General features: G+C 41.7%; 1 protein-coding gene across 1 annotated transcript; it reads right to left on the bottom strand.

Annotated features, from left to right (window-relative positions):
• Positions 1 to 211: 211 nt before the first annotated feature.
• On the bottom strand, positions 212 to 15,646 carry hif1aa (hypoxia inducible factor 1 subunit alpha a). Its single transcript, XM_086049842.1, has 15 exons — positions 15,305 to 15,646; positions 8,307 to 8,497; positions 6,310 to 6,461; positions 6,028 to 6,112; positions 5,398 to 5,507; positions 4,809 to 5,011; positions 4,586 to 4,692; positions 4,315 to 4,462; positions 3,133 to 3,458; positions 2,845 to 3,044; positions 2,404 to 2,523; positions 2,055 to 2,311; positions 1,874 to 1,973; positions 1,407 to 1,494; positions 212 to 1,323 (listed from the first exon to the last, which is right to left on the bottom strand). The coding sequence occupies exons 1-15, from the start codon at positions 15,334 to 15,336 to the stop codon at positions 1,160 to 1,162; spliced, it is 2,283 nt and encodes a 760-aa protein (XP_085905968.1). The 5' UTR covers positions 15,337 to 15,646; the 3' UTR covers positions 212 to 1,159.

The raw sequence follows: 15,646 nt of genomic DNA, 5'->3' as shown, positions 1-15,646 counted from the left end.
ATAAATATAAAATATCAAATAAAAGCAACACACACACACAGCATGGTGATTTGCGAAATAAAAACAAAATGGGGCACGTCATTGCATCTTTTGGACAGAAAGGTATATACGGTATAAGGTCAGCTAGTGTCAGTATTTGATTCTAGAAACACTCGCCTCTTTTTCTCATTCGACGCCGCCTGAAAGACAAAGTTAATGACACATGAAAACAGTAATTATAAGACAGCCATTTAATGTTTAGACAGTAACAAGAAGCATGGTATGATTGATTACTTGATTACAGACTACAATTAATGAGCGGTGCTGGACAAATCACCAATGGTGCTATGATCACATTAGTAAAATGTAGCCTGTTCAGATTCTCCTTATTTCTGTTTTAAGTGCCACACATGAAATTAAAAAACACCCGGGTCATGGTTGATGGAGAAAACACAACGTGAAGCAAAGCAAACCTGGTTACGTATTTCATTTTGACAGAGCTCAACTTGAGAAGCCAAGCCATGTGAATTTCGCCGGTGTACAGTACATACAATAACACACATACAGCAAAGTAATAAAGTGACTGATGTACTGGACTGCTACACAATTAAATGTATTCAAAGACTAAAAAGACAAGACAGTGAATAAATGGAGCCAACATTCCAACCACTGTAGGTTTAAACATATTGTTATTTGTGGACTACAGATGTTAAGACATACAAGTATGGGAGCAAAAAATTAAACTGTTCAAATCCCATTAAAACTAGTTTTAAAAAGGCTTAATATATTTTGCTGGTAATAGTTTTTCTTTAAGAAAATATAAATTGTGCGACTGAAGCTTACAATACACTGCTGGCAGTTGCGCCAGATTCTTGGTGACCTGCTGGAAAAGGTCATCTGAGAGGCGCCGTGTTCTGAGAGACTCTCAGGAGGAGAGAAATGGAAACAAAAAGAATCAACAAACTGGAACCTTGTGATGCCGGAATCCCTCGTAGTAACTCAGATGCTGCTATGGCGTTTGTCACAGTGGAATGCTATGGACTTCACATAATGTGCGCAAACAGCAGCTTAACTTGAGTTGGACGTGTTCAGATACATAAATAAGAGGACTGGGGGGTGGGGGGGAAGAGAAGGAAAATGAGAAGGAGAAACTAGTCTCCAGCCAAGTCCAACAGCAGACTCAGTTGATGTGGTCCAAGGCGCGCAGAAGCTCCTCCCCCTGCAGCAGATACTGGCGGCCCTGTAAGGGGGCGTTGACCTCACAATCGTAGCGGGTGAGCTGTGGCAAGTTGAAGAGGGACCTGGTGGCCTCTGATGTGCTGACTAACAGGCAACTCGCCAAATCTACGACGACAACAGACCGCAGCTTATATTAAGAACAAAAGCCATCAACGGAGCAATCCACAAAAGGGCTCGCCTCAATTCACCTGAAGGCAGCAGAAGTACAGTTTGGGATGTGCCCAACTCAACCTTCAGTTTCTTCCCTTGTTTCACAATTTCCTTAGGCAAAGTTTCCTGGACAAACATGAATTGTTATTGTGGATGTCAAACTCACATCTGGCACTACATGTCATTTTGTGTGACCCGCGAAAGCTTGCCACAAGTTGATGCAAATAAACAGTTCCACGCCGAATCACCCAGTGGGTTTAACCAAGCAGTTTAGCATTTTAATCAAACAGTCTACTTGTTGATAACGACAACACTAAATCTCAAATTTTACGTCAATGGAAGCAGGGGTTTGCGTGTTACAGCCCGCCGAATTTTGACATTTTCGGCAAAAAGGGGCGTGGCCGCCTTCATTTGAACCCTTATATCTCAGAATCGTCCATTTATTCCCTACTGGGCCCACCAAGTGCATCCATTATGATGACACGCGTTAATGCTGAGGTGTTACCTGGTCAACCATCTCTCGTATATCATCCAGTTTTCTTTTGCGCTGTGCGTTTTGAGCTGCGAGGGTGCGGAGGGACACCTCTTTGTCCAGTTGTGGTGTTCTGCAAAACAAACATTACATGATACTACTGCAAACATTGGTGCTAGGGCTAAATAGTATGAGCATATTGTGGAATCTTGACCTCTTAATGAGGCTGGCAGAAGAGGGGGGAACAGCGACTGGGTCGGGTGGCGCCGGGGACGCGGTGCCGCTGCTTGGCGTGCTGAAGGGCAGGCCAAGATAGTTATGGAGATCCTGCGTGACGTGGACAGGCGAGCTCTCGAGGCATTTGACAGGTCCACAAGACAGCGGCTGTTCAGGGCTCACACTGCGAAGCTGGAAGTCATCATCCATGGGAATGTAGGGAGCCAACATCTCCAGGTCCAAGTCCTCCACTGCCTTTCGGGGAGAGGAACATCCTATCATTCCGTGTTCATTGTTCTTCAAGATCAATCATGAACTACGCCATCCTTCCTTCCTGGCATCATTACCTGTGTGGTAAAGGGGGTCTTGGGTTGTGTATCAATGGCAAATAGCTTCTCCACCAAATCTAGTTTAAAGTCGGAGATGTCCGGGTCCATGGTTAAGCAAAAGTCCGGAGGAGGAGGGACCTATAGATAGAAATAGAGTTTTAGAGAAATAGAGTCTAGAGATTTCGCCAAACCAAAGTGTGTAGCGAGATCAGAAACACAAACACCATTTTTATGCTTAGCTATTATTTCTTATTTGTAACAGTAAAAGTTTTCAGATTCAGTGGAGCCATACTAACGACTAAAAAATTGTACATGACACATGAAGCGAACACTGTTTATGCTACGTTGAAGAAAGCACAACGCCCGGATGCTATAACTGTTCACAAAGTGACTCAATATTTGTTCCAAAATCTTGATTACAACCATAAATGGATTTAAATGAGCTTTCGTTGGCTTTACCTCTGCTGTGCTGTTGCTGGTTGTCGATGGAGACGCGGGTCCGGCATAGTTGTCACTTTTCCCATTCACAGCAGTGACATCGACACCGAGAGGCTCGCTGGGCGGCAGAGGAGAAAGAGGCAGTGCCAGCTTTTCACTGGTGGCAGGAAGCATCACGTCATTGTAGAGAGGCACGTCTTTCAGCAGCTGGATGTCAGATTCTGTGGTAGAGAACAGCAAGGCGTTCGTAGGCAAGCGTTCCAGACATTTACAGTCGAAGGACTTCCAATTGGGAATGAGGCCACAAACCAGGGCAGCTGAAGTCCAAGGAGATGATGGTGTCGCCAGCTGCTGGGGCCAGCAGAGTCAAGGCCTCGGGTTCTTCCTTCAGCTGATCATACAAGCTGGTCACTGGCTTTGGCTCAAGTGTTTGTGTAAACAGCTTGACCACGTCCAGCACAGGGGCCTTCGCCTCCACTTTCTCCTCCTCTTTCAGCAGGGTTGGCGATTTCTCTAGAGGGCAGCTCTGCACAACAACCTTTTCTTCCTCCTGCTGCTGCTCCTCCTCCTCCTTCACAGGCTTCACGTCTTCGGTCTGCTCCAGAGACAAGATCAGTTTCTCCTCCTGGATGCCACTGCGGGAGAAGTCACAGGTTGCTATTCACATACGGCTCAAATGAATCCGTGTACCTCCCAACTCATCACGTTTCAGAAGACCAATTATGTTTGTTCAATTATTAACATTGCACCGTCAAAGAGAGAAAACGATTTTCAGCACTTCAGATTGGTCAATAATTTGTAAAAAAAAAAAAAAAAAAATACTTAAATAATAACACACACACACACGTGAGCTGACACATTGTATAGATTTGTGAAAATTTCAACATTAGAGGTTTCGCCCTGATGTCAGCGATATTCCCCTTTTCCTCAACTAAAGCAGCCCTGTTCATGATTTTGAGGAACGTTCTATGACTCTGGGATGCCATAAGATGACGCCAAAGCAAAGTGGAAAGGAGTGATTCGTGTGACGGACATTTGCTGAATTGATACATCTTGTCTGAGAGCCAAGCTCTGTATGGTCAAAGCTAAATCAAGCCTGGGTTGTTAGCGAAAGGCCACAAGAGTCTTTTCGCGCTTGTGCATGTACATGTGCATGTCCATTTATGTCTATTTACTTTCAAGGGGAATGTTGTTCGAAGAGAAAATCCAAAAACGTTTTGGGATCACAGTTTGTGTTATAATTACAGTTTAAAGTATTTATACTGGCAATTATAAATAGTTTCCATTGGCTGTTAATTACAAGCTTTTTTTGTTATTAGCAGCAGGGTTCAGCCCTTATCCCCTGTGAACAGCAGGGGTTTAACGTACTGTTGAAAAAAGTTGTACGAATGTTTGTTTTGTTTTTTAACTACCCACAGCATCACTGAAAATAAAATGTCTCTTTGCAACTCAAGGTTATTTATTTCTCCTTATTAATGGAATTACTGGTACCTGAGCACAAAGTTGACACAGACCACACATTGTGGCTGCGAGTTCTTGTTATTGTAGATGACAGTTGCTTGTGTTTCCACCCACACAAAACCTCCTCTCTTGGCCAGCATCCGGTATTGGCCTGTGCTGACCTGGCCCTTTGCAAACACTGCAACAAATACAAACACAAGCAACGTTTATGATACGCCTCTGTTCAAAACACTGCGGTTGTCGTTTATTTTCAACACTATTCGGACTAAATTCCCGGTCGCATGTGGCAACCGACGCTTACAGTTGTGATGAGTCTTGGTGAGGTGGTCTGAATCCAGTGCGTGATAGTACTCGTACACAGAACGATCCAACAGGTCCTCTGGATCATATCCCATAAGCTCAGTGATCCTGTTGGAGCACAATAAATGATCAACATCCACTGCAACCTCGAGCGGCAAGCCAAAAATCAAAATCTTGTCATAGGCAAAACTTCTCCTGCGAGAAAGACCACGACGCGCGCTCACCTCTCGTCACAATATGTGAACTTCATATCCATTGTGTGGCGGCTGAGAAACGTCTTGGTGTCCAGAGGGACCTCGATGTTGGAAGGGTGTGGAATGGGGTCACATATCAGCACCAAATAGGGAAGCGGTGGCTCCTTGTGGTCCTTGCTGGTCTGCTCGTTGAGGCCACTGTGTGAACGCACGTGTCCAGAGCAGTGGAGCACCTGTAGATGTGACAATGTGTAACATTTCGACTCAAGCAATAGCATATACCAAGGTCCAGATTTGAAAAAGGAACTTCGGGTATGAAATTGTCATGACATAAATATGTAATCCGAGCTCAGTAATTGTATGGTTAATGTCTTTCGCATGCGCCTGAGTCAGAATATCTTGCTAATGGCCTATCAGATGTCGACATCTGTGCACATACACAATTACAGACTGATTGTTTTTTAGGTTAAAATGAAGTTGACTAATGGCCACTTTGCTTTTCATTTTTTTATTGGGTTACTAGTGATGAAGCCACTTGCCAACTGGATGCACTTGACATCATTATCAAGGTTTCACTCTAACTATCATTATGACCAAGAAGAAGACCTTCCCTTATTACCTTCCATGTAGCAGACTTGACATTGACAGTGCGGCCCCGGCTAGTGAGCGTGCACTTCATTCGAAGGAAGAAGCTGCGCTCTGTGTTTGGTTCCTTTGTCTTTTTGGAGCCTGAAATTACACCGAAATGAAGAGGAAAATCAATTGAAAAGATGTATCTTTCACCATTTCTTGAAACTTTTGCATTAGTGATTAGAATTTAAAGTGCCTGTAGTGTAATGTTTTTTTTCATGTTTTTTACCCTCAGTGTTTCATTTAGGATGCTTTACTGTCTCAGAAAACAAAACACAAAGGTCATTGTAGTGTAATGTGTCCCATCCATTTATTTTCTCTGCCGCTTCCGATTTGTGAGGTGCTGCAGCCTATTGCAGCTAAATGTTGGCAAAAGGCACACTACATCCTAGCCCGGCCACCCGTCACTCGAAGGGCTATGTAAAGAATTACTGCATGTATGCTAAAATGTTTTGAGATTGTTTCCAATTGTTCGAAAATTGCACAGTTAATGTACAATAATGTACATTTGGTTTGCAACAAAGGAATGTCATGGTGATACAGCATATTCTTCTGGTATTGCAAAGCAAAGTTCACATGCACTTGCCCTTGTGAGTTATGATGATAAAATGCTTCGTACCTGTTCTGTGGACCAGCATTTCCCTCAACTCGTCCTGGTCGCAGGGGTGTGTGAAATCAAACACGCTGTGCCCAGTCAGGTCAAACTGCAGAAGTCCGAGATAGAATGCAAGACATTTGACATCAGCATTTCACGCACTGTTAACTTGGGGACCTCTAACCTTCTTTAACGGGAAGTATCAGTAAAAACGTGCCCTTCATTGTTTCTAAAAATACTAACTGAAGACTCAGACGGTTTATTCTTCACTTCACTTTAATGCTGACACTTTCAATTCAGACTTACCTGTGCCAGGCCGAGGCACTTGTTAACATTTTCAGAGAGATAAATCATATCGCCATCTTCTGACAGCACCATTAAGAAGCCCTCCAGAGCTTTTAAGTAGGGGCTGTTCAGCTGTGCGTCCAACTTACTCTCCTCATCTGGCGTCGGCTCATCTGGAGGGACAGAAAAGCCAAGATTGAAACGAACGCAGCGGCTAGGGTTTTGGCATGCCTAAATGGGCATGAAGTTCTAGGACGCAACATGTAATGTTTAAAATACGAATACGGTGTATTTTGGTTAATGAGTTAAGGTGATTTTGCCTTTATTTGTCTCTGTTACCGTTGATATTTTTTAATTCCATCATTTTAAGGATTACTAGTACAGGTACTGTACCAACATGTATTTCGATACTTTTTCAAATAAAAAGAGAACGCAAAAAAATGTCATTACTATTATTTTTTCTTTGAACAGTAACATAACAAATCAGTAAACAGAATAATATACCACAAAGACAAGCTTTTCTAATGCACGGTTGCACGCTACTTTAAAATGAATACAAAACGATTCAAAACACTAACATTTTCTTTTTGCACTCACAACACTTTTAGAACAGTGAAATAAAATTCAAAATACTAGGCTTTTCTTGTTGCGCTCAACACATTTTTAAGAACAGTGTGAATAAATAAAACATATTACTTTTGAAAAATTCAAACAAACAGAATAATTAGAAAATAAAATCAAGCTAACAACTGTAGCAGCAGAATCTCATATTTCGCTTTCAACAATATATCCCTCCTCCCTAGTCCCTCTCTTGTCTACTACTGCCGTGCTGATTATTTAGGAGTAGACCATATACACAGGCCGACTCAGGCTTTTTGCTATTGTTGTTATTATTGAGTGAAGCCAACACAACATTGCTCTTGTTTGCTTCACGTTTTGCATCCGGCCAGCTTTGGAAAGAAAATGTCATCCAAGCCCCCCACTAACTACCGTAAACAGAATGTTATGAATACTCAAGATGACGGCGGACGCTAGACGGTTTCATTGGTCCAATCTGACGTATTTGGTAATTTCATTGGTCGGATGTGAAGAGAGTTCCGTAACTCTATTAGCGACATTTGGCTAGGTAATTTGAACTGCACCTGTATATTGTCACAGTGGGGTGGAAACCTCATTATGTCCAAATGTGGTCAATTTAATCTTTTTTTACGCATTATTAACCAATTGAAGTTGTTGGAAATAGCTTGATAACTTATCACTCTTGGACACTTGAATTTTCTGAGAGGTGTTGCAAAATTCAGCCTCTTCCTCACTCCGTGGAAACAGTGCGGCATTATGTCACCTCAAGGCTTGACAGTCTGGATATTTTCTGACAATAACGAGGGGAAAATAGGTAAGATACATTTGAGCAAGCCTCTTTTGTTAAAAATGGATTGCCGCTGTGCTTCCGTCCAGAAGGAACTGGTCGAACGAAGATACGTTTTGCTTCCAAATTCATGCCTGCTCTTTGCACTGCTTAATCAGTGCATGTTTTCAATTATTGCATCATTCATGGCTTTTAGACCTTTGAATAAGAGTTGGGAGAAGATGATGGAGCCACAGTCTTTTGCGTTTGTGTGTATGAAAGGCTTTTTGTCTGGTCAGGAGGTCACCATGAGTGCAGACTTTGATGTATACAGTTGGTGGCGGCAGCGGCGACACATCCCTACTAATTTACTCAATGACGGAGTACTAAGTTTGCAATTTTTCTGCATCTAAAATTTGTGATGGTCCGGTTTTGCATTAATGCACACCTTTATATGATAGCAATATAAGGTGTAAAACCAACTTAACGTGGTATTTGGTAACTGTAGCAAGATGGTGCTGTTTTTGGTTTTAATTTAGTGAAGTAGCTACTTTGGAGAACAATATGGTGGCCAATATCTTCTTCTTTTAATTCCCTCCACTGGGAGCTCTTACAATGATAGCAAAATATTACCCAATACCCTTTTTGAAAGCATCTGAAAGCAGCAACTGACCAGTGTCGAGCAGTTTTCTCATGCGCAGGTAGCTGATGGTGAGCCTCATGACGGAGGCCTTGTCGAGGCTGGAGCTGACGCTGTGAGGTAATGGCAGCTGCTCAGCCAGCTCGTAAAACACCTCAGATTCCTTCCCGCGCCGGCATCGCGCCGCATCCCTTGACTTCTCCTTCCTTCGCTCCGAGCTCACCCTGCGGGAGACAGTTCGGGATAAGTCATTGTGGCCACATAATGCAGCTAAAGCATCGAGTTGCACTACAAGAGAAACCATCGCGTCACATGGCAGCTAGATTCTGAAAAAAAAAAAAAAAAAAAATCACTGCCAAGATATGAGGATCATAGTCAAACTCATACTAATACTCGATTGGCCTGCACAGGAGTATGCTCCCCCACTGTGATTGGCTGAGAAGAGCATCCAGTCTGTCTTGGTGCACAACCAGGCCAAAGTGCAACAAGTGCAGCAAAACTGGTACCATTTCACAGACCACAAACACTAATAACACAAATTTTTTGTTTTGCGACTATTAAGTAACTTTAATTAATCCAGATGCTGTTAAATTGGCAGTGCAGAAAAATTGGACACCAAAATAAATTCAAGAGTTTATACTTCATTTATTTCACAAAGTAAATGCCTTTCAATTTGACAAGCACATGCAGCTGATGTCCATGATGCAATTTGAAGCTCTTAAACACGCACACGCAAAACCCTTGATCAGCTTACAAAAATGGACTTTCACAGAATCAAATCACTTGCTAAGGACAGATTATTTTCTCAGAAGCTATTTCATTTAAGGCCATACTTTTAAACTCAAATCCAGAGAGCTAACTAGAAGGTGTAAAAATGAATCAATTACTCAGAGAGCGAAGTCGATTATCAAATTGATCAACAACTATTTTACGAATCAATTAATCGTTTAACAACATTGTTTACCATAAAATTGTCAAAATTCTCTGAATTTCAGCCTCTCCAGGGCACAACAGTGTGGCCAATATGCTCGCAAATGCTCTCAGTTTTTCAATGTGTGTGCTTAAAATTTCATCTAGTCGCACAGCGCGGTTTTTGTGCACACAGCAAAGGAGCTCCAACTCTGTGTCCGTCTATCAGACTGCACAAAGAAGACGGAACGCGCGAACTTCCTCTATAAATGAAATAAATGCACATCTAAGTCTGGATGTTTACTTTGCCACGTTAACGGCCATCACAATTAATTAGCTTTATCAAGGATAGCTTCCCGCCCTAGTGCTATTTCTTATGGAAAAAATAAGGCACATGCCAAAATCTGTGACTGCATTCATTCACGGTGAATGCAGTGAGAACATCCAAAAATAGCTCTGCGTGCTGGAACAGTAAGGACATTGGGAGCGTGCGCACACACAGCCCTACCTAAAATTTAAACTGCCCTTTCGAGTAAATTTCTTTGACAATCCAAAATACTTACGTCAAAAGCGGTTGATAATACGTCTGCAATATGTGACTTGCAGATGTTATTTCATTTGGCCAATTCCTCTAATTCGCCTTCAAAAGTCCACCAGGTGAATAATTCACCAGTCTGAGTGGAGTCATATTCTCCACATTGTTGAGGAGGTAATTTCCAAAGCACCTTCCATCAACAATCAATGCCGTTGACAAATATTTACGCAATAATACTCTATCAGTAAAAAAGTAGCACTGTCTTCAAGCGTGACGCCACGCTAGATGTCAACATATGGCGCAATACTGCAATGTCCTTTGCCACCCGTCAATAAATAACAAAAGATGTCTGGAACCTGTCCGAATGCAGATAAGCTTTAGTACTATGCCAGCGAGAGGTGATGCAACTTTCAGGCCATACATACATATAAACATGTAAGTGTCTGTAGCCACAGGGAGAATAAGATTAATAAGGATTGTGAGGCTAAGGAGTAAATTCAGACAGGATGTTTTGACTGCTAAATAACCCTAACCCAGCTGGACATTCCGCCTATAAGACAGATCAGTCCGTCTATCCGCCTACGATGGACGCCCATTTTGTAGACAATAAACGATAGACGGAACCTTAAAAAAAATACGGATTAAGCATAGTCGGAAGCCCTTTTTTATTCCATCTATGTCATCGTCTTATCGGCTATTTTCCCCTCACTGGCCACGGTGAGGTTTCCGTTTCCCATTAGCCGCGGCCGAGGCTTCTGGGACCTAAAAGGAGATGTATTTAGTCTTGCTTCTATGCCGCAGTAAGGCTTTAATGCCACGGTGAGTCGTTCGTTTCAAAGATCGCTCCGGGGGTGTAGGGAGGGGTGGGTTTATCGGTACCCCGGCTGCAGGCGGAAAGCGATAAACGGCAAGGGTTATTTCAGTAAAGTGCCCAGCTCTGAATATTAGCCACTAGCTCTATCCAGCTACTGACAGTTATTTTAGTTAGAATTATTCAATTCAGAATGTATTATTGATTTTACATTGTTTAACTTAAACCTTTTTTAACACCAACACTTCAGTGACAGTTAATGTTTTTTTTCACACCCGCATCATTAAAGTTAAGCAACTTTGTTTGAGTCTTTCATCAGCATACTTTACGTTTTTATGGCAGTGAAGTGTTAATTAAAACTTGAACAGTTAATAAAGGCTTTATGATGCCAATACGGCAGCACGGTGTACGACTGGTTAGCACGTCCGCCTCACAGTTCAGAGGTCGTGGGTTCGATCCTGGCTCCGGCCTCCCTGTGTGGAGTTGGCATGTTCTCTCCGTGCCTGCGTGGGTTTTCTCCGGGTACTCCACTTTCCTCCCACATTCCAAAAACATGCATGCTAGGTTGATCGGACACTCTAAATTTACCCTAGGTGAGATTGTGAGGCTCCAGCACGCCCGCGACCCTTGTGAGGAGAAGCGGTATAGATAATGGATGGATGGATGATGCCAACATGACAATTTTACTCTGGAAAGATTTGAATGTTATAGTAAAACGTGTTTCAAAATCAAAAGGTATCGAAGGTCGACTAATGTCACACATGGTACAGGTCACACTATCACGAAAGTTACTGTATATAGATAAAAATGTATCTGTATTCCTCAGATTGACCGGTGTCAATTATTTCAAAAGAATAGTCTTCCATCCAATTACCGGTAATGATTTGTTACTCAACAATCTAAAATGCAAGATGTTGTACCATGGAGCCAATCTGCTTTTTGTCTTACTAAACTAAGAAACAAAAATGCAGTTTCCCCTTTTCTCGAGACACACCGCTTTCCTTCTATATCAAATAGCCTATGAAAAAACAGTCCCCAGCATACATGAACATTTTCCCAGGCTTGAGGCCAATGTTACATAACAGTACTCATGCACACGGGGTCATGCATGACCAGCAGTCATTTGCAGTTCAACACTACATAACAACACATATGATTTCATGTCTCTTTATTATCCTTGTTTAATTTTCAAATACACTATGAATAAATACTATGACCGTACAAACATTATGTATAGTAGTCAGTAACAGATGTGAACCAGAGGACAGGAGATTAACAGTGAAAGAATCCGGTGCGCAATGAAAATCCCTGCAGCCAGTTGCTGGATTTCTGGGGTATTTGTTTCGGGGGACTCGCATATTTGACTTGAGATATCACTATCAGTCACTCAGCATTGTTTGGTTTGACACTAAATATTGTCCAATATATGATTTAGTGTGTGCTTGAGCACCACAACTACAAGCTCTGTGAGAAAACCAAAAGAGGGCTGAAAATGTTATGCCAACGACCCCTTTGGTGACATTATAGGAAAATGGACGCAAAACACAACTAGTGATGATTGATGTCATTATCCAATTTTCTCCAATAAAAGCCAGACTGTACTGAAAAGAGACATCTCATTCTGGCCAGGAGCACTGTTGACAAATAAAATAAAAAAGAAGAAAGAATTAGCCGACCCTAATTGCAGCTTGGGAAAAAAACTAATAAAGAGGATTGACTCCGGTAAAAAGGGGGGAAAAGTGCAACGACTGCCAGTACTCGGCTCTCTAAACAGAGTGCCAACATTCCGTTCGCTCAGTGTTCTGTTCACTGGCTACAAATAAAAATTAATGATAATCAGACAGTATCCAACAAAAATGCTGTAAATCTTGGCTGTAAAATGTAAAAAGAGCTCGTTTATTTTTTAAAGTGCTTCATACATCTTCTGAAACATTGCACAACAAGATTCAATTTGAATAACTTCAATTCATGTTCAGGACAGGCATGGGCCGATACTAGATTCCGACTAGGGATGCACTATAATCCTCTGCCGCATCAATGCAAAACGATCCACAACAATTGGATATACAGTTTAATGACGTACTTTCAGTTATCCAGTGGAAGGGCATTTCATTGTTTTTTCCTGTTCCTATACGTTGTTGACATACATAAATTAACATAAAAAATGATTAGAAAATAATGAATTTTTTGTTAAAATAATTGATATTGGATCATTTTCACACTCAGGGTAAGTCAAAAGATACGTCTAAAATAGCCCAAGTCAGCTATGACTGTTATCAAGACGCCTCACTGAATGGCGTAAGAGTTGAGGGAGAGCAAACAGATAGGTTAGCAATTGTGATGTGTCTGAAATTGACATTTGTATTTGTTCAATATGTGTATCATCAAATTCAGAGTTAAAAAAAACTAAATAAAAAGAAAAACCGGTAGAACTTTCGTTAATTTTGAGAGTGAAAGCAATTGGCATTGATTTGGTGGGATTGGCTCAAATAATAAAAATGTAAATAACATTGTTATCGGCACATGCACAAGAGTACAGAATAATTGAGACAGAAAAATTGACTAACAGGCGCAACCCATACAAGAAAAATGAAAACAATGGCCGTGGGAATCGAGAGGTGGGAAGAGAGGAAGCAGCGACAGTGTGTGAGTTCAATCAGACACTTCGGCTGACGGTTGCGGCACAGTTCAGTACTAGTTTCATCTTGTTTGGCATGATTACAACCAACGCTAATAATTTGTTTTGAACTAAGACTTGGTTGATGGCTTACTACTCATCTAGGTTCCTTCGTCCAAGCTAAGGCAACGAACGCTACATTAATAACAGTGGATATTGTGAGAGCATGTTATCCATCCGTTGATAATTTGCTTTTGACAAAGAAAAAAAAAAAAAGCGATATTGTATCTTTGGCACATGTTGTGATGTCACATACTCTTATACCTAAAATATGAACATGTTCCTAATAAAACTCTGTCCTGTGGTTTCTGTTTAGGGGACAAATATCTTCCGGCAAGGACCGATAGTCCAGTTCACCAAACTATGCATAGTCTTGAATTGGTTATAAAGGCCTCAAGTCGACTCCATCAGTCAAAAATCCTCTTTTACCGCACATGTTCATTTTGTTAACAGGGACTGTACTTGAATTTGTAAGATCAACTTCCACGGCAACACAAATTTGGCAACTGCTTCTGACGTCAATCCTAGGTGATTAAGAGATGTCGCAAAAATAATTCAGCAAGGTAGCACTGTGCAACATAACTTGCATCAAACTTGAGTACAACTATGTTAAAGCCAATAACCTGCAATGGGGGGAAATCAGTCTACACACCCCTGTATAAATCCCATATTTTTGTGATAGAAAAAACTGAGACTAAGACATTTATTTTAATTCCAGCCGAAGGAAAAACGGCCTGTTTGGGAGATCGCAAGTGTGTTCTACTAGTTTCTAAGATAAGGCTTCCAGGCCATTGCTGTCACAAGTACTTAACACCTATTGTCAAAAATATCTGCAACTACTCCAATGTTGCCCGTAAGGCTCGTGGCAGCCTGCCTGACCAGTTTTGGTCTGTCTTTTCACCAATTTTTGGGTCCAGTTCTTTGTAACTGTTGTGCCGTATATTCTTTACTTGAGGATGACTCTCTTTCACTGTGTTCCATTTTACACTGAATGCCACCTATCATAATAATTTGATTTAAAAAAAATTGCATTCAACATGTTACAGGTCGAAATAATAGCGGGGGAAAAGTTTTTAAATTACTTATCTTGGTCTCATTCTTTATAGCATAAAAACTGGCATTTGAACAGCGGTCAGTAGACTTTTATAGCCACTGTAGTTCGCAAAATACACAAAGGATTATCCGACGAGTAACTCGGCCTGCACACGGGATAATGTGCCAAGTTTCAACTTGGCAGTAGGAAGGCAAGGTAAAGCCGAAAGGGCTATAACAACATAACATCACTTGAATGTTTTTTTAAATCACAAAATAACACCACAACACAGTTACTTTACTAAGCATGTAATCGGAGAACACACAAAAACCCAATGACATTGTAGTGCAAGTTCGTAATTCTTTTGTTGCCTAGTTTGACAGTAGGACAGAGCATTAAAGGAGTAACTACTACAAAGCTGCGATTGACTTTTCATATACAATCTTGCACAAAATTCCTGCTACAATTTTCCTGCAGACGCCTGTCAATGCTTAACTTATACAATACAATACAATGTTATTTAGCGCATTTCTAGAGTTGTAACAAAGAAACTTACTGCGTTGTCACCACTGTTAATGTATTTACACTTAGCGACTGACAGTAATAACCCAGACCGACCCCATGATGTTACCAGACGACTACTTTTGCATATTTAACAAGAACCACACCGCAGCAGTGGTGACAAGAGATCAGGGCCACCATAGCTACAACGTTATACCTTGTCAGCAGTTATGACCATGATAAAACGTGTCAAGAAAACTCATCAATCACATAAAAAAACGGAACTCATAAGAGATTTCTTCCGAATGAAATGACACAGACGTATTTAATCAGACGTGGTTTAAATTTGGGATCAAAAGTAACCGAGACCAACAAAGGAGCGTAAGAAGCTCGCTAGCTAGCCAAGTTAGCCACTAGCTATCAAATACACATTACGTCGTCGTAAACGCAGGAGACGTCAAAGCTCGCAATATAGTCCATATCGTCACGCTAATTCTACTGTCCAAAACACCACGCACGTATTTTGACAAGCGGCCGTGCAGAGTTAAGATAGTGCCAACGTTACCTTTTCTTTTCAGGTACAATTTCCGTGTCCATTTCAGGACCGAAGCACCCGAGTTGTGTCGCTCGATCCGTGTCAAGCTGTCTCTGTCGCCGTCGACGAAAAACGCCAAACACCAGCAGATCCTCGCCGATATGGGTTCCTTGCTCCTTATGTGCTTTTTGTGTGGGTTGCCGGCGTGCTTATTTTGTAAGGAAACAAGTCTTATCGCCGCTTAAAGGTAGGCCATTCGTAGGTTCGCAACTGGCAGCGTTGCCACGCTGGAATACTGGAAACTCGAACTACACAAACGCAAGATTACTCACTTCCCCGGAGGCCGCGGGGACGCGCACTCACATGATCAAG

This window comes from Filicampus tigris, chromosome 13, assembly GCF_054856515.1.
Source record: "Filicampus tigris isolate MCC_2025a chromosome 13, RoL_Ftig_1.0, whole genome shotgun sequence".
Classification (NCBI taxonomy): domain Eukaryota; kingdom Metazoa; phylum Chordata; class Actinopteri; order Syngnathiformes; family Syngnathidae; genus Filicampus; species Filicampus tigris.
Note: the sequence above shows the minus strand (reverse complement) of the source record. Positions and strands in the feature narration are given on the sequence as shown.